This window comes from Lemur catta, chromosome 1 (assembly GCF_020740605.2).
Source record: "Lemur catta isolate mLemCat1 chromosome 1, mLemCat1.pri, whole genome shotgun sequence".
NCBI classification, from domain to species: domain Eukaryota; kingdom Metazoa; phylum Chordata; class Mammalia; order Primates; family Lemuridae; genus Lemur; species Lemur catta.
Window position 1 is genome coordinate 173154662 of NC_059128.1, and position 19688 is coordinate 173174349.

Consider the following 19688-nt stretch of genomic DNA (forward strand, 5'->3'; position numbering starts at 1 on the left):
AAGGTCATCTTAGCAGAATGTTCATCAAAAAATTTACAGATTTAAAGGTTGGAGGTCATACTGGGGCATGCTGGTCCATGTGACGACTTCATTGTCCGGCACATTGTAAATGCTCAATAAATATCCTTTACATTTTTCTTTGGAAAGGTCATGTCTGTAAAATATCTCACTCGCTGTTGATGTCAGATAAACGAGGCATTCATGAACTGGTTTCCTGTTGTTAACTTGAAGGGAGCATTCTCTGTTGGGCTCATGTGGGGACAAAGACTAATCATAGAGAGTGCGATTGTTCTCCAGCTTGAGATTCACACCTCCCTGCCAGGGGACTGGGCTAATCGGATTATTTTCAGTTGATAAACTTGGTTTTCCATCTCTGAACACTTGTTTATTGCCTCTGCTTCATTCACAGGACGTGTTCCCGATTTGAGGTGAAACCATGAAGAGAAAATAGAGCAATAATAATGCTTTTCCGCAACCGCTTCTTGCTGCTGCTGGCCCTGGCTGCACTGCTGGCCTTCCTGAGCCTCAGCTTGCAGTTCTGTGAGTAGAGCGGGCGTCACCAGGGCGTGGGAGGTTAGGTAGTTTCCTTCTGAAACAGAGGGCCTGAGTTTGTGGGAAACAAGGAGGCCCCAAAGCCTTGTTTTTTAGAGAACAATGAGGTTGAAAACAACCAAGTCTTTTTGTCATTGGCGATCATGGTGTGTGTTTGCAAGCAGGGACCCTAAACCACCGAGCAGCGTTTAGGGTGTGCTCTTTTGACTTGTGCATGGATCCTAAACTGCCTGGTTACTTGAACATTCTTAGTTCAGATTTCCCAGGTAGAGACAGCAAGTGGGCCAGCTTGACTTTTGTGCTGAGCCACACCAAGCAGAGGTGTTTGTCCGGCTGGTGGGGTCATTGAGGGTTGCGTGTCCATTTTATGTCTAGTCAGCTGTGGGGTTGCAGTTGTTTGGGGCAGGGTGTGGGGATCAGGTCCCCAGTATCAAGCTTGCTCCCTGGGCAGCAGGGGCTTCGCCTTGGAAATCCCAGTGGCAAGGCAAGAGTGCTCTGATGAAGCCAGTCTGCCACCCTCACCTTCCAGCATCCTACACTGGGATCCCGGTGCTCAGGCTGTGCCCCAAATCTGTGCACACCACAACTCCCCCAAGAGTGGCTGTCCTCAAACACAGATCTGGCACTGGGACCTTGTTGGTTGCCACTTCTCAGTGGTGGCCCAGGTCTTCTGGAAGGCTCCTTGCCCTCCTGTGTGGCCCCTCTCTGCTTGGCGTGCTCTAGGAGTGCCAGCCTGTTCTCCATGCCACAATCCTGGTGCCCTCTGCCTGGAGTGCCTGCCCTCCTCCTCACCCCTCCCACCCTTTCCCTTTCAGCCCTGCCTCTTCTCCCCCAGGAACCTTCCAGGAGGCCCCAAGGGTTTGGTGCTTCTTTGATGTATATCAGAATGCCCTGAACCTGTTCGCCTCCTTTCACTAACCATGCAGTATTGTATTTTTCCATTCTTACATTCTTCGAGAGCAGGGACCATGTCCTATTTCCCTGTATGTCCCAGGAACCAGCAATGCCCAGCACATAGTGGTATTTCATAAATGTTTGTTGAATGCATGAATCTATGCCTGCTCTGAAAAGCAGGTAGACCCTAATTCCTTTTCCTTCTGTCGCTGTGTACTTGAAGCTGAGAAAACTTCTATATGATGCTGGGAATTGTGTTTCTGCTGTTACCTGTCTCACCCTAATGGGTGGGAGACAAGCAGTTGGTCCCCATCGCTGCCCAGGGCAGCCCTGTGAGGAGGCGGTGCTTCTGTCACAGTGTGAATGAAGGAAAGAAGGGCAGGTGGCTCAGTGAGTGGGATGTTGTGAGTGTACAGAGGAGTGTGGGAAAGACTTGGTGTTAGGAATAGGTGGTTTGAAGAGAGGAGGCTTTGGGCAAGTTTCCCTGGTTCACCTCCAGTTGCAACATACTCCTATGCACACATCTGGTGCATATGACAGGTTATTTCTAATAGTAAAGGGAATTAAAAATACTCATTTTATCCTTCCAGAATTGGTAAAAGGATCAGGAGAAGGTGGGCATCAGAAGTTTAAAAATATTCCAGATGGCTAATGAACTGATAGGAATCCTTTCCAAAAAGTGTGGTAGGACTTTCAGTAGTTTAATTGTCTGTAACTTTTCATTAAAAATTTTCCATCCTTTGGTTGGAGAGGTAGATGTTACAATCAACCCTGATTTTTATTCTGAGAAGCTGACAGGTTCTGAGACATGAGTGTGGGTTATTTGTGTTTGCGGCGTTTCTCTTGCATGAGCTGGTTTCCACGTCACTGAATTGGCCTGTGTGTTTTGCTTATATAACTCTTCTGAAAGTACCTTCTGTTTTAGGAGAGCCAATTTGCAGCCATACTTTTTTAAGGAAAATTTTGCAGAGTGAATTAGCCTGGCTGGGTCTGAGCTCTTTATTCTTGGATACGCTGGAGTCCGGAAAGACATTAAGATATGGACGTTCTTACTGCTCTTCTACTTCTAGGTAAACTGGAACTTTGGGGTTTCCCCATTTCTGTAGAAATGGGGTTTAATTGCTTCATTTATTTAATTGCTTTATTGGTTGCTTATTATTATGGTGTAAGAAAGTACGCTAATTCATAATGCAGAGGTTTATGCTTAAGTAGCACTCATGTTCTCATTCTTACCCTAAAATATATGGACTTTTTCTTTGCCATTTCTTTTGACTAATTTTTGAATGCCAAATTAGCACATAAACTAATTTTAAGTAATATATTTGAGGCAACCAAATATAAGTTGGTTTTCTCATGCTTTCAGTAAACAGTGTAGTTTTGTTTTCTGAAATGATTGTAGGTTTTGTCTTTTTAATAGTTTTCTTCTTCTGATGTTGTGAATATGAAAAAGATATTTACCCAGCTTATGATTCAAAAATCAGATTTTCTAAATAAGCATTTCTTCCATGGGTACAGAAAGTACGTAACAAACCCACATATATTTATTAAGTGCTTATGTGTGTTTGACATTTTTCTACACTGTGTGGGTAGAGGTAGGCAGGAAAGAGATACAGAAAAGATTAAGAGACTGGCTAACCCGAGTGCAGTGGTGTTTACAACTAATTGATCACAACCAGTTACAGATTCCTTTGTTCCTTCTCCACTCCCACTGCTTCACTTGACTAGCCCAAAGATACTGCTCATAGTTTCTAAAAATATGTTCATCTTAAATGGTACTAATGACTTGCTACATGCTAATAGTAAAAATCATTCATTTTGTGTTTCTAAGTCCTTGATGTTTTGAGTTTGGACGTGGGAACATTCTGAAATTCCTGTTATTTGAATTGTAGGAGGTTACAAGTAAGGCGTGTTTTCAGTTATTATAGTTAAAATATACACAAGTGGAAAAATAACTTCTCAAATTGAAGGATTCCTTTAGCACGAGGAAAGACCGTCGGGATGCAAAGACTTATGAATCACGAGTTATGTTTCTGCTTTTTCTGCTCATTTGTAATCATCCACTTTCCTGCTTTAACCCAGCATTTCCTTAATGCTCATTTTGTGCTCATTTCGCCACGTTCCAACCGTCATTCCCAAAATGGCGGCATGACGGGAGCAGGCAGGCTCTGGAACCATAGCCTTGGGTTGGAATGTCAGCTTCCCCGCCAAGCAGCTGTGTGCCCTGTGTCTTCTTCCATAAAATAGAGTTCATTATTGCTACCTTGCAAGGTTGGTGTCAGAACAGAACTTTGTGGGAAAACTCTTGGCTTGTGGAAGCAAAGCCAACATAAATCTTTTTAAGCAAACCAGTACAGAGTTCCAAATAATGCACCATCATCAGAAACCAGGGCTTAACCAAAAGGTTGCCAGAGCGGATGTTACTTCAGCTATTTGGCAGAGGGAAGCTTTTGAAATACACCATATGCGTATTTGCTTTTAATCGGAGTATATTGGCCATGATGAGGGTTAATTTATACTGAGCACATGGTGCCCATATCTGGACCCGCCCTCCTGGGCAGGGCTCTGACTGACCACAGTGGGCTCAGAGGGACATGTTGACGGTGAACCGGAGACTCAGATTCCCTTTCGGAAGAGAGGAGGGTTCACCTACAGAAGTGAAAGCCGGGGTTGTCTTCAGTATCTCAAGGGCCTTCCCTGCTAGAGGAGCGGGACCTGTCCTGCGGGGTCTGGGCGAACATGGTGACGCATTTCAGCTAGGTGCAGGGTGGAAGTTCCTAGCAGTCAGTGTAACACAGGCTTGGAACGGGTGGTGTGTTCTCCACCACCTGGAGTCTGCAGGCTCTGGAGGGTCGCTCTCTGAAGAATAGAGTTATTGTGCAGATCATTGGGCCTGATCCCATTTAAAGTTTCTTAAAATTCTGAGGTTGTATGAATTTTATCTTTCCTTGTCAATCCAGGGCCATGAGTATGTGCAACTTTGTTCTTGAGCAAATGTTCCTTGCATTTCCACCATGCGTTAGAGCCTGGGCTGGGCATTTAGTCCCCCAGGGGCCGCAGGGAGCTTTCTGTCCCAAGGAGGAGAATCACAGGCAGGCACTGGGAGTGCTGTGTGTGGTGCGCTTGGGCAGGTAAGAGGCAGCCTTTCCATGGGGTGGGAAAGGACGTGGACTCTGGAGCCAGGCTGCCAGAGTCAAGTCCCTGGCCTGCCATTTACCAGCTGTGTGACCTCAGGCAAGACATTTACCTTCTCCGTGCCTCAGTTTTCTCATCTGTAAAATGAGGGTAATGATGGTTCTTATTTCATAGGGTTAGTGAAGGATTCAGTGCACCAGGAACAGGGCCTGGAACATAGTAATCACTACATGTGTGTTTGTTAAATCAAATGAATGAGAGATTACTTATGGCAGGATAGAGGATAAGAACCCAGTTCAGGCTGGGAGTCAGGGAAGACTTCCCGGAGGAGGTGACATCTGAGTTCATTTCTGAGGAAGAGTAGGGGTAGATCAAGTAGGAAGCTGGGAAGGGCATTCCTGGCAAGTGGAGGTGGGTGTGCCAAGGCAGAGGGAGTGAGAGCACGGCCCAGGTTGGTCACCTGTATGTAGTGTGAAGGTGGACCAAAGACCAGGGGCCACTTCCCATCACCGCGTTACATCCTGAAGGCTTCAGGTAGCCACTGAAGCAGGGAAGGTGCCATCAGACTTGTGTCTTGGAAAGACCACAGTCCATTACAGTGTTTTCCAGTGGTTTCCTGGGCACCTCGATCAGAATCACCTGGGGAGCTTGTTAAAAATGCACGTGCCAAAAACAAAAAAAAGAGCAGATTTTGTGCCGCTCCCTACAGAGTGAGAATCTTGGTAGGAGTGGAACCCGTAGCAAGCTCCCTGGGGGAGTCTAATGTACACAAGATCTGAGAACTACCAGTCCCGAGGCTGGTGAAAGGGTGAGGCTGGGAGGCAACTCGGAGGCCGTTTTGCTCATCCAGTAAAAAGCTGAGGGTGGCCAAGGTGAAGAAATTGGCCCTGAAAGGAAAAAGCAAAGCCAAGAGACGTCATGGAGATGCTGTGGGACTTTATAGCTGATTGGTGTTGTGGGGCCAGGATGATGGGAGGACTCTTCTGTGGCACCCAGGAGTATGGCTCAGGTGGTTCAATAGGTGCCCCATTCATGCCTGCATTCATTCACATAAACGTCTCCTCTCCACATGGGGTAAGTCTGCTGAAGGCTGAAGGAAATGCCCAGAACAGACTGGAGGGTCAGCCAGGCAGGGCTGGTGGCTCCCTGGGTCTGAAGTGAGAGGGCTCAGAGCAAGAAGAGCAGGGGACAGGGCCAGGCTGCAGGATGAGCTGGGGGCGGAGCGGGGGGGGGAGTGGGATGGGGATGTCGGTGAGGGGCATGGGGGTCACTAGAGGTCCCCGAGGGCCAGTAGATGCGGTGTCCTGCCTGAGAGCAGACCTCAGGGTCTGAGGCCTGAGAGAGACCCTGCCAGGAGGCACTCTTTGAGGACTTTGTGCTCACTGTTGGTGAAGCCCTGGCTTTGGGAAGACCAGGTCTCCTTGGAGCATATGGAATCCGCTCCAGACCAAACAGCCTGTGAACTTGTTTTGTTTGGCCCAATCAATGTTTTTAGATTTTTTAATTTATTTACCAGTGTTTTTAAACTAGGCAATTGCATATAACTTCCAGCCCCTGCTTAAAAATCAGACTTTCCACAACCAGAGTCCCACAGTCCCTTGTGGGACAGTTGGCAGATGCTGAGTAGCTGAGTAGGGGCTGCCCCCCTTGGGGGGGGGTGTGCTTGCCCTGTCACCGCAGTTGCCACCTGCCTGGTCCCTGTCAGTTCCTGAGCCGGTGCCCCGGGAGGCAGAGGGAAAGAGGAGAGAGCCAAAGATGCAATTCTGGGCAGATGGCAGAAGAGAAGCCACCAGGGAGGCAGAGCAGGAGCAGCCAGGGGGCCCCATCGACAGGGGTGGTCTGTGCGGGGAGCAGGGAGCCTGCCTAGGAGTTCTCGGGTGGGCAGCCGAGGAGCCCCAGCTTAACCAGCTCAGTGTGTGTATGTGTGTGTGTGTGTGTGTGTGTTTGTGTGCGCGCATATGTGTGTGTGTGTGAGAGAGAACATGTGTTTTCTGTAGCTTCCCGGGTGCCTCTCTGACCTGCAGAGCCATCATTTTTCCTGGAGCAGCTCCCATACCCCCCCTCCCTTTTTATGTGCTGCGGTGGGTTTGATGTTCATTAGGAAAGAGAATAACGAGGCTTGGTAGACCAGTGTGTACATTAAAGTGACACTGCCTCTGAGCAGGCAAGCTTGGAGCCCTGGAAGGAGCCACGGTGTTTTATTTTTGTTTTGTTACATTTTGTTTTGTTTTTAAAAGACAGGGTCTCACTGTGTCACCCAGGCTGGAGTGCAGTGGCATGATCATAATTCACTGCAGCCTCGAACTCCTGGGCTCAAGCGATCCTCCTGCCTCAGCCTCCCGAGTAGCTGGGACTATAGGTGCACGCCACCATGGCTGGCTAATTTTTTTATTTTTCGTAGAGAGGGATCTCTCTGTGTTGCCTAGACTGGCCTTGAACTCCTGGTCTCAAGTGGTCTTCCCACCTCGGCCTCCCAAAGTGCTGGGATTACAGGCAGGAGCCACCATGCCTGGCCTGGGCCAGGGCGTTTTGACACCTGCCTTGGTTGTGCAGACCCTTGTTCCTCAGCCTGGGCCCACTCTTTGTACATGGCTATGAGCATTTGTAGTTCCAACTGCTTGTGGGGACCCCTGAAGGCATGTGGTGTATGGTGGTAGGGATTTTGCTGAGGCACATATTGGATAAAAATAGCGGAAAATGAGCTACTCAGCTGCTGAGCAAGCCAGGTCCTGCCACCCAGCCAGGAGACTTTGTTGTCCTCTGTTCTTTGTCCTGTGTACATTTTTTGGAGAAAAGCATGTGCCACAGTGATATGTGTGAATCTGGGGATTCAGGAAGGTCTTAGTATATTTGCATGGTTTGGGAATGCAAGCCCTTAGAATGCCAAGGATCTAACGTACCATATGCTCTATTCCAAAAGCCAAATCGGTTTCCCCCTGGGCTTTTATTTTGGTGAGCTGGAGATAAAAAGTGTGATGAATTGAGAATGAGGGTTTACATTTTTAACCTAAGAATTCTATCATATCTCCATGTCATCATTATGCCCAAAGTTTTACATTTAGTATTTTTTTTATTAATTTTGATCCTTTTCTTGAAGGTTTTTCTCTCCTTGATTTCCGAGAGTTTTAATTTTGATTTTCCTCGGAATGTTTTAGTGTCCAGCTACCACATAGAATTAAATATCTGTGGGTGAAAAAAAGTCTTTAAGTGACAAAATTAAATCTGGCAATTAAACTTTCATTACAGTTTCTTAAGCTCATGTTGTAGTTGCATTGGAGGGAGGTGAGAGTATCACGTAGCAGGTTCTTCCGCAGGCTACACATTTATATCTGTGGCTCATCTCTAGTTTTCTTCCAGGGTGGGGATATTGTCATTTCACCCCCTTCTTTCTCTCTTTCCCCTCCTTCCCCACCTACCTTCCTTCCTTATTTTTGGTTTCTCATCGTAGAGAAGTTCTCATCAAGAATAATTATGTGACGGGATCGAGATGTATGTTTCAAGATTTTTATATAATAGGAAACAGAGGGGAAGGCAAGCAAAGCGTACAGGAGTAACTACTCCATCACAGCATGATTGCATACTGACTTGGAAGGTTGTCCATAATATATTAAATGCGAGTCCATGTGGTACTCTCATGTAGGAGTGTGTGTGTGTTGAGTCAGCAGTACTGATTCCTCTCCTCGCTTTAGAGGAGAGGAAGCTGCCATCAGGGCTAGTTAGTAAAAATAGAAAGTGTTAGTGAAAGTAGTCAGTGCGTTCAGGAGGATACCTGCAGATCGCCAAGACCCAGTGAAGAGACAGACAAAATAGGAGCGAAAACCACAGATGTTTACGTTGTCGTAACCACCAAGGGAGATGAGCCAAGGACGCGGCTGGAGTTTGACCAGCGGAGTGTGTGCCAGCGGAGCTGACCAGCGCAGGGCCCGCCCTGTTGTCTTGGCAACAGGGCTGCTGCCCCACATCCATGACGTTAAAAGGTGGAAGTCCACCTTGAAATGCAGTGAGTGGTGATCTTAACAGTAGCCCCACCCTAGGGGAGGGGACGGAGAAGAGGAAGCAAAGGCAGAATCCAGATCCTGTGTGAGAGGGAGAAGTCAGGTGGGCACCGGGGAGAGAGCCCTGGGGCCGACTCCCGTCCTATGGGAGGCCAGTGTGGCTGCAGCGCACACCGCAGGTGGTGCTCGGGCCTCGCTGGGGCCCAGGAGAACCGGCTGCCCAGGGCTGGGAGAGAATGAGGGGTCGGCCGGGGGACAGGGCCCCACGCTGTGATTAATCTGGTTCCAGCTCTGGCGCCGCCTCTTGCCTCTCCCTGCCCTTTTCTTTCTCTGTGTCACCTGAGGGGCTGGCCGGGGGTCTGCTGGCCGGGGGTCTGCCTCTCCCCAGCCCCAGGTGCCTACCAGAGGGTGGGTGGCTGTGGGGGACGTCCAGGTACCTAGGGCACAGGCCCTACCCTTGGCCACATTGTCTCTTTCCTGCAGGTGGCCTCCCCAGGCTCCCCCCTCACCTGGCTGCCCTTTCTCCCTGTACACAGACGGCAGGTGACCAGGCCACCTTCACACTTAGTGGGGTTGGGGGGCTCGATGGGGCGCAGACCTCTGAGACACAGGAGGCATATTTGCTCCCCTTGGGAGAGGGAGAGCAATGTCCTTGGGCCTCAGTGACTCGGTCACCATCCCCACCAGAGCAGGGGTGGAAGCACAGGTGTCACCTCTGCAAGACACACGGCTGCTCACATACACTGAAAGGTACATGTGGATTTCTCTGGGTGATAGGATTATGGGTGATTTTTATACTTTGATATTGAATGACTATTTTAGGATGGACTCATGTTTATATGAAGTGTAAAGATCCCTTTTTATTTTGAAAAAAGAAAATTAATCTTTTCTTGAGAGTTTTGAAACTGGAAACCTGTTTCCATATATCTTGGGTTCTTAGCCTGAACCCACGACTCCTGCGTTGTCCCATGTGGTTTCGGGGGTCCTGTAAGCCTCCAGAAACCAAATTCAAAAGAATATGTGGCAGTCCTCTTTCAGGGGTGAGGATCAGTGGCTTTTATCCGATGCTCAAAGGGGAGGGTGGGGGATCCAGGACACAGGAAGCTTAGAGAGACACAGTCTTCTCATGGTTCTTTTCCGGGGCCTGTCCTGGACATCTCTGTCATTTCTAGTTTCTGTCATGACATGGAGTCTTTGGGCTTGGCATCCTCTAATCCAATGGACATGTTGGGGTGAGGCCAGTTACCAGTGGCTTCCGGAGGAGAGGGGGGTTTCCTGACCCCCCAGGAGGCTACAGCAGGGGTCATGCCAGGGCACAGTGGGAGCCCCGAGCTCTGGCAGTGGGTGGACGAGTTCTGGCAGTGGGTGGACGTAGTTCCCAGCAGCAGATGTGGGAGGGAGGGGTCGGGGGTGGAGCCCAGAGCCTGAGAGTGGCCTGGTCGGGGAGCTCCAGCCTGACAGGACGTGCTGGGCCTCCAGCCCCACGAGCCCCAGCCATGGTTCCCTGGCTCCCCCGGGCGCTACCAGGCTTAGCAAAAGTGCTTCCCAAATTCTTACCTAACGTGGTTCACCATGAGGCAACATGAAGAATGAGAGAAACAAGGAAGGTTGGTGTTATATTATGGCCCAACGTGGGTAGGTCAAAAAGGGAAAAGTGGGTTCGACTGTTCGGTCAGTCTTGTCTATGTAAAACCAAGTATCTCACAGGCTGCGAACGTGGACTTGGCCTTTCACGTTGCAAATGTCTAACATGCGGCCCAGCCTTTCAAAGCACTGACTGAAGGCAGATAATAGAACTGTGGGATCTTTGTTGTGGTTCTGGTTTGCACTTGACAATTACAGCAGACATGTTTATATTCAGTACAGGGTATAGGCAGGGTGGGCATTTAAGATAATTTAGTGGGTTGAAGAGCACTAAGGGAATTGTGGGAACTGACCAAATTGAGCACATCATTATTGCTTGGCAGACCCGTGAAGGAGGGAGAATTTAAGAGCCTTTTGGATTATTGGGAGGAGGGAATTGGAGGAATTAGGTGGCAGAGCTGGAAGTGTCTTAGCGTCTGTGAAGGGTGTGGATACAGGGGTTCAGCATCCCTTCCTGATCCCAGGTTGAGCCTATAAGAGCCTATAAGAAATAGCAATAATCACGTCAAGGGGATGGATGTGGAAAATAGTATTTCTTGATCCCTTACCAGATTTCACCCACAGGTGACATCTCGAGTCATCCTCACCACCACCCCGATGTACAGGCATCACCATTTTCATTTGACAGATGAAGGAAATGGGGCATAGAGAGGGTCACACAGCGAGGAAGCACAGAGCCAGGACTTGAACCCACATCTTTGTGATGATATAGCTCATGTGTAGCCCCCATCCCCAGGCCACCTCCCTGCATTCAGAACCGTGGACAATCACAGCAGCAGGGGCAACTGAGGACACAGACTTCAGTGGAGTCCCAAGGAGGAGGTGACTGTAGTCCCCTAAGAGGTGACAGCCCAGATTTGAGGTCCCAACAAGGGCAAGGCAGGCCCTGCAGCGAGGAAGGTAAAAAGCAGATGGTGTGGCTGGACCCTGACCCCAAGAGGTTCTTGCTGGTGCAGCCAACACTCTGGCCCCATCGTGCTCATGTTCACTGGGACACTGTGGGTCCCTGACACCTAATTGTGTCTGTCTGGTGTCTATGTGGTCACAGGAAGAGCTGGCAGCAAACCACACAAGCTCGGGATATTGGGATGCAGGAGTTTGGTGGTTATCTGACAATCCCACTGCAAAACAGTGTCTTCCACATGGGACAGCCTGTCTTTCCCGGAAAGGGCCCTTATTGGCACAGCTGCCTAGAGTCAGGTCCTCATCCCTGGACCAGTTTTCACGGCAAGGACAGGGTCGTGGAGGAGCAGCATGGCAAGCCCCCACCAGGCCATGGGGTTGGTGTGGGGGGAGGAGCCACTCCTGAGGGAGGATGGGGCTGTCTCCACAGCAGGAAGTGGGGGGCCGTGAGCTCAACCAGGCATGGGGGCACCTGTGAGGAGCTTACATATGACAGGTTCCTAAGGTGAGAGCTGGTGGAAGAAGGCCAGGTATGCAGGTAGACTTTTGTCCTCTGCCCTGTGCTAGGGCCTTAGTGTGGAGAGGTGAGCTGGGACCGCGGGTGTTGGCTTGGCATCCTGGAGGAAAGACACTGGACTATCTCGTGCCAATCAAACTGACTCCCAGATGATGAGCTGACAGCAGGCACCTGGCTGTAATGTACCTGCTGTCCCTGAGGATCACTGAGTCATGGGAATAACTAAGGTGGCCCCAGCCTCAAGGGCCAGACAGGGGCTGTAGCCTGGGAACCTGTGTTTTGATCTGACCCTGACCCTGACCCTCGGCCCTTTCCCTTCCTTCCTTCTAGTCCATGGGGATCATCCACAGAACAAACTGAAATTAAAATAAGCAAATCTTCATAAGATGAGACATCTCCCTCCAGAGAAGCTTATAGTGTTGGCCTCTGAGCCTTGTTGATTAGGTCGTGTTTTGCCCGAGGCTGTTATTGACCGTTCATAGTAACTTCCCAGTATTCCCTTTATATTCAAGTCTTCACTGCAACATTCCTGCAGCTGCACCCCCAGACCCACATCCAGGGAGAGCAGGAGACACCGTGACTGAGGAGGCCGTTTTCTCTTTAAGGTCCATATACTTTCTCATTTCCTTTTCCTATTTATAGAATAATATCTGCCTGTCCTCCCCAAGTGGGTTGTGAGCTCCATGAGGGCAGGGACCTTGCCCATCTTACTGTGAAGAACCTCCAGCAGGTGCTCAGTAATGTCGGGTGGCTAGATGCACAGATGCATAAACACCAGGCCTGGGGGACTTGGGGCAAGTCCCGTGACCTGCCTCTGCCCATGGTCTGCCTTCTGCTGCGGGCTACTCTTCCTGGGGTGAGGTCCAAAGCTAGAAAAGGCAGAGGGGGTCAGTCTGGCTTGTGTCCCAGTCAGGGCTGTGAAATGTACTAGTAGTGCCCGTGGAGCCACCGTGTGGGCGCTTGGTGGGGGCGGTGGACAGGGGCGGTGAAGCAGCACCTGGTTGTTTTACTTGAGATTCGAAGAAGTCTGTGGTTGGCTGCTCTTGAGAGTGAGGGGGCCCAAGGAAATGCTTCAGAGGTCATGTTCTCTGCCATTTCTTTGGAACTGAGACCATGTCGTGATCTTTATACTGAGGAGCGTAGATGTGCAGACAAGATTAGAGTGATCATAGATGAGCTGAGTGGGGCAAGCAGCCGTCAATGAGAGACTTGTCATAGGTGGCTGACGGAAATTTTCCCGCCTACTTGGTAACCACACTGCAGAGAAATTGCATACCTGTCGGTACAGAGTTAATCATCAATAATAGATGTATCTTACTCTGTGATTCATGTCGGTCGTGGTGGCATAGTGGCCCCAGGGCACTTGTTTAGACTTGTGGTTTTTCCCACCTATGTAGTGAAACTCCTTATCCTCCCATCTCTTTATCTGCCCACTGTCCCTATCAGCTGCCACAGTCCCTTTCTCTTGTCCTGTGATGTCTGAGCTGCTGTCCTCTGCTTGGGGTCAGCAGCTGGAGGAGCTGGGGACCTGGGCAGAGCCTGTTGGGAGGTGCAGGATCCTGCAGTCCAGGCTGCCCCCGGCCCCCAGCTACCCCTCAGCCCCTTTGTCAGATGAGCAAGGCGAGCCCAGAGGGCTGATGTGGCAAGTTGCACAGCGCCTGGCAGAGGCAGCTTCCAGCCCAGCGCCTGCTCCCCCAGGTTCTTCTTCAGCCCACAGGGGACCCAAGGTACGTCGGGAGCCAGTCTGCTGACTGTGCCGTGTTTGGCCCCCGCCTCTCCTCTTCCCCTCCATGTGGCCAGCTTCATTTCATCCTTCCAGGCTCAGCCTGGCTGGGCTCTGCTTGGGGTCTTCCCTGGAAGGCCTGTCTTGGGTTAGGTAACCCTCAGGGCTCCACGTGAGGATTCAGTGAGCTGTTTCATCAGAAGCATGGAGCACAATGCCTGGCTCAGTTCAGCAAGCATTTCTGGACGGCCTGTCCTCTGCCAGTTAGTGGGGAGTGTAAACCTGGAAGAGGCTGAGTCCCAGTCCTCTGCACGTTTGGGGTGGTGGGGTGACAAACCAGGATACCCCTGCTTACGTGTACTGTGGTTTCAGCTGTGACAGCCCAGGAACTGGGTGGACTCCTAGCAGAGGACATAGAAACTGCCTGGGGATTCAGGGTGGGCTTCCTGCAGGAGGTGACCCCCAGGATCACTTATGGTGTTGGCCAAATTTGGGTAGCAGAGCGGGACTGAAGGTAGAGTTGCAAGTAAATGGAAGAGCATGTGTGAGAAACATCCTGTGAGGTGAGGCGGCTCTGAGCAGTTCAGAACAATGAGAACCAAGTTGAGTGGGCATCAAGATGGAGCTGGGAGGCTTCTCTCCCCATGGCTGTAGGCATCAGAAGCTCCTGTAAATGTCTGGTGTCTGGAGAACACCTGGAAGGGCCCCTCCTGGATGGACAATGCATCCTGGTGACTTAGGGAGGCAGAAATAGCACAGGATGATCTCACAGTCTGAACTAGTAGACAAGGCTGACTGCCCAGATGCCAGAGGAAGTCCAGATAAAATCTTTCTGGACAGAAGTTCTCGTTCCGATCATTATCCGATCTTTATCTGTGGTTTTCAAACCACTGCTTCCTTGGGTCATAGGTGGGTCACGTATACCCAGCCACCATGGTTCCCAAGTGGCAGCCCCAACAGGCCTCACCCCATGTGCTTACAGATAAACCAGCAAACTGTGGGGACTCTGGGACACCCAGGGTCCCTACCTGTGCCCCTCTGCCCCTGTGTCACTCATATTATCCTGGTTTCTTAGCTGCTCTTCTCCCTGCCCAGGCTCCAAGGGAGCGTGCCCACAGGCATGGCCAGGGGGCCAGGATTTGGTAGATTTCGTAAAAAAGCAGCATCAAGGACTGAGGGTCCTTCTGCCACCAGCCGAAAGGGCCAGGTCATTAAGACACTGCCTTAGCACATCTGATTTTCCATATTCCCTTGCTCTGGCACTAATCCCCCGATAATAAATTACCTCTGATACCTGGGCTGTATGTTAACTGTCCTAGCCCTTTCCACCTGCTGGGGAAGAAAGTGACTCTGGGAGCAACCAAAGGGCTAATTTTGAGTTGGTAAAACTCAAAATTCTCTAGGCCGGGCGTGGTGGCTCACACCTGTAATCCTAGCATTCTGGGAGGCCAAGGCGGGTGGATCGCTCGAGGTCAGGAGTTCGAGACTACCCTGAGCAAGAGCAAGACCACGTCTCTACTAAAAATAGAAAGAAATTATCTGGCCAACTAAAATATATATATTAAAAAAATTAGCTGGGCATGGTGGCGAATGCCTATAGTCCCAGCTACTCGGGAGGCTGAGGCAGTAGGATCACTTAAGCCCAGGAGTTTGAGGTTGCTGTGAGCTAGGCTGACGCCATGGCACTCACTCTAGCCCAGGCAACACAGCGAGACTCTGTCTCAAAAAAAAAAAAAAACCCTCAAAATTCTCAAATTCCAATTCTGTAGCTCTGTGATCGTTGTTTTGGTAACACAAGTAATGAATGCAGATATGTTTATTATTTTAAAAAGTACATCTAGACATTATAGATATATATGTATATTTATATATATAGGATATATTAATGTGTGTTCACTGTATATATACAGTCATGTGCCACATAACGATGTTTCCATCAATGACGGTGGGCCCATATTCTAATACAGTATTTCTACCATGTCTTTTCTGTGTTTAGATATGTTTAAATATACAAATGCTTAGTACTGTGTTACAGTTGACCACAGAATTCAGTCCAACACCATGCCGTGCAGGTTTGCAGCCTGGGAGCAACTGGCTGTGCCGCTTAGCCTAGGGGTGTAGTAGGCTATACCGTCTAGTTCTGTGCCAGTGCACTCTGTGATCTTTGAACAATGGCGAAACTACCTAAGGACGCATTTCTCAGAATGTGTTCCTGTTGTAAAGTGACACGTGACTGTACATATGTATGTGTGTGGATACATAAAACAATATAGACACTTGTAAAAAAAGTAGGAATCCTTCTTCACACCCCATTCCATCCATTCCCGAGAGGAAACCACTGCTGCATTGTGACGGACAACCTTCTGGACGTTTTTCGAGTGCATTTACATAATAAACAAATGCCTGTGTATTCATACATTTATAGTTTGTTCTTTCTTTACACAAAGAGGATTATTAATACATCAATATCCAGTGACTTGGTTTATGCATTTCACATAATTTATCTTTGATTCTTTTCCCTTCTTTTTAACTGGGGTCGAATATTCCACGGTATGGATGTAACATTCTTTCTGCTAGTGATGGATGTGTAGGCTGTTGCCCTTTTTGTTACTGCAAACAGCCCTGCGGCGAATCTCTGTGGCCGCGTATCTGTGCATGGGCATTGTTATCTCTGTGGAGCAGATTCCGAGGTGTAGAATAATGGGGTCAGTGGGAACGCACAGAGAACACTCGCGTGGCTACTGCCAACACTGCCTCTGAAAGGTTGTTCCAGCTTCCGTCTCGCCTGCAGTGTTTGGAAGCATCAGGTTCCTCACACCTTTGCCAATGTTGGATATTATCATTAAAACATTTTCCAGTCTGATGGGGAAAAAATGATGTGCCGTTGTTTTTTGTTTTACATTTCTTTAATTATGAATAAACTTGAGCACCTTTTTATGTATTTATTGACATTGGTATTTATTTTTCTGTAATTAGCCTGTTTATATCCTTTAATGATTTTTCAGTTGTAGGGGCTCTTATGTACTATGGACGTTAATCATTTGTCTGTTATGTGTGTTACAAATATTTCTCTTTCAGTGTATTGTTGTCTTTTATATTCGTTTATGGCATCTGTTTGCCAAAGGGAAGTTTTAAATATTTATGTAGAAGAATTTATAGAAGAAAGTAGGAAATTTATTTTTTTTATTTTATAAAAACATCTCATTCTATAAAATAGAATGAGTGTTCCCAGTAGGGAATTTAAATTGATTTAGATTGGTGGTTGGTCCCTATTTTAGCTATTGTTCATATATGTGTGTGCGTGTATGTGTGTGTGTATACACACACACACACATATATATATATATATTATGAGGATTAATGAACCTTTTAAAGTTAAACAGATCCATGGGCAAACTTGCTTTTGTGTTATTTTCCTCAATGAGTGGATGCTGAAAACACGACTATTATTGTGTAGGGAGTTCTAGAAAATCTGTGATGCTACATAGACATTCCCTAAGCATGGAAAGATTGGGGGCCGCTGAGACAGAGACTGTCCATGGAGGGACAGACGGCTGGGGCAGCCCCAGGGTCTCATTCCTACAGATCAGCATCCAGAAGAGAGAGCCTCGTCTCGTGTCTGTATACCACCCCTCTCAAGGAAGAGGAGTCTGGTTGCCCCACCACTGTCCTCGTTGACTCTGGTCACAGGTCCGCCCCTGCCGGGGATGGGGACACTGTGATTGACAGTCCAACCAGACCACACATGGAGAGCAAGGGCTGGTTCACTAAGGGAAAGAGGGTGCTAGATGGACCCACACAGGGTACCCTGAAGACTGCGCTGGGGAAGCCAGCCTGGGGTCAGAGGAGCAGCGGGAGACGGGCTCCCTCCACCTTGTGTGCCTTGGTCCTCGGCTCTCTTCTATAAAGTGGTCTTGTGAGGATTGATGAGCGGGTACCTGTGCCTGGGCTCTGGGCACCCCAAAGTAAAAAGCAGATGGAATTAAATGAGGCACTTAGCAGGTCCTCAATAAGTGATAATGGTTTTCCTTGTTGGTGTTACTGGAATTAGAAGGGTGTTAGGATGCAGTAATCAGGTCATCAGAAGTTGTTAATATGTAAGTTCTTCCTTGAACCACCCTGAGTGCCGCCCCTTTTTTCCTCTGGGAAGTCCCACTGGTGTTGCCTAGATAACACTGGTGAGGGGACGGTAATGGCATTGAGAAAGAGGCAGGGCACAGTAGGGGCTCAGGAAACACTTCTTGAATGAGAAATGGGCGTCTTGCTCCACTGAAGTGCACCCTGGTTCTGAGGGAGAGAACAGTTACTCAGGGTGAATGAAGCCCAGCCCCACACTGGGCCCTACAGCTGGGCTGGCACCCCGTGACTGTGCACCGTGACCTGCTTTGCTTCCCTCGCAGTCCACCTCATCCCCGTGTCGACAGCTAATAAGAATGGAGTGAGCAGCAAGAGTCGAAAGAGAATCATGCCTGACCCGGTGACAGAGCCCCCCGTGACAGACCCCGTTTACGAAGCTCTTTTGTACTGCAACATCCCGAGCGTGGCCGAGCACAGCATGGAAGGTAGGCCTGGCTGCGCCTCCTGACTTGGCCCTTGCAGGCCCGGGACTCGGTGCCTGGCCAGACACCCCTCTGGGACTAGTTCTTCAAGCAGCGTAGCACAGTGGTAAGGGCAAGACGGCGGGGCTCAAATCCTGCAGTTGCCCCTGGGCTGTGCTGGTGAATGAGCTCTGGGGCCCTGGCACCTTCATTTGTAACACAGGAGTGACCAGCAGGACCCACACTGGGACTGACGAGAGGATTAAGTAACAGCTCTGAACAGCTCACAGCTCGTGACCAGCCTGCCCGAAATGTTTGCCATTATCACGATCTTTAGTGACATTGGCAAGATGAAAAGGTAGCCTTGGCAGGCTCTAGGACAGCACCCTCAGCTACTCCGTTTTCTCGGGTAGATTCTCAGAATTTAGGTCTTGCCATAAAGGTGTGGGAAAATACAATTTCTATGTCAAAAGTTTTGCTTTTCTGAAAGCGTTTCAAAGGATGGTGTTGAGTATTTGTTTATTTGTGCCCTGCCTTATTTCATGAAAGACTTAAAGCAGAGGTCGTGGTTCCCAGTATTTCGGTGACCCTCCTCCTAGTCTGTGTGTAGGTGAGGCCACATTAGCAGTCGTGCCCACCTTTCACTGCCTTGCTGTCCCCTGTCACACCCCAGAGCATCCTGTCATTCCGGGAGGTCTGGGACGTTGACCAGCTCTCACGGTCCTCTGTCCTGCCTTGTAAGGCTATTCGCTGGCCCCCACCCGCCTTCACGGGGGCTGTGCAGCCTCTCCGTGGCCCCCACTGCCTCCTGATTCTCAGCACAGGCGTAGCCAGGTCACTGCCCCCCACGCCCTTGTAGAGTAATTGACACCTATTGAGTGATGACTTGACGACGTGCTTCTCTCCCACAGGTCACGCCCCGCATCATTTTAAGCTGGTCTCAGTGAATGTGTTCATTCGCCACGGGGACAGGTACCCACTGTATGTCATTCCCAAAACAAAGCGACCAGAAATTGACTGCACTCTGGTGGCTAACAGGTAAATTGCACTTTTATTTTATTAGCAGAGAGGAAGTCTTGCTATATCGCCCAGGTTGGACTCGAACTCACAGGCTCAAGCGATCCTCCACCTCAGCCTCCCAAAGTGCTGGGATTACAGGTGTGGGTCACTGTACCCGGCAAATTGTACTTTTTCTGAAAGTCATTTTCAAGAATCTGTTAAATCACGTACAGTGGAGAGTTACAGGACGGGGGAGTGACCTATGCTGGATGAGCCCGTACCGTTTGCAGGAGCTTGACCTTCAGAGCAGTCCTGCATGTGGATACGATTGCAGAGTTGAAGAGACTAAGGCCTGCAGAGGCAGGGCCACCTGTTTCAAGCAAGCCAGCAGATACACTGAGGCTGGAGCCCAGGTCAGCTGGAGGCCCACCCTGCCAGTCTCAGTCTGCAGTAAGCACTGAGCTAGGAGTCCTTCCCCCAGCTCAGCTGTTCCATTTGAGGCTGCAGGCAAGTCCCTTGGTGTCCCTGAGCCTCAGCCTCCCATCTCTAAAGTGGGGATGGCAACACCCACCGAGCAGGGTTGGGGTGAGGGATAAGTGAGATGACACAGAGCAATGCATGTTAGCAATTGCAAAGCCACGTCAGATATTATTTCAACCTTTTAATTTTTCACGGAAGTGGAGACAGCCTGTTCTTAGCTGAAAGCCCTTAGGATGAAAAATAATTAAACAGAGAGTGCAAATTGTGTCTATGGGAATGGCATGGGCCTAAAATTAGAAGCACAGTTAACA

The 19688-nt window shown here is 49.4% G+C and overlaps 1 protein-coding gene across 5 annotated transcripts in view; it reads left to right on the plus strand.

Moving 5' to 3' along the window:
* The window catches only part of PXYLP1 (2-phosphoxylose phosphatase 1), a 58003-nt gene that overhangs the window by 25450 nt on the left and 12865 nt on the right, over positions 1 to 19688 (plus strand). For 4 of the 5 annotated variants that reach the window (XM_045539308.1, XM_045539311.1, XM_045539312.1 and 1 more), the window contains 3 exons: positions 410 to 540; positions 17761 to 17922; positions 18810 to 18936. In XM_045539308.1, the coding sequence (XP_045395264.1) occupies positions 462 to 540; positions 17761 to 17922; positions 18810 to 18936 (368 nt within the window). In that variant the 5' untranslated portion in view covers positions 410 to 461. Of the gene's footprint in view, positions 1 to 409; positions 541 to 2373; positions 2517 to 17760; positions 17923 to 18809; positions 18937 to 19688 lie in introns of those variants that run through there. The other variant, XM_045539317.1, reaches the window with a different exon arrangement.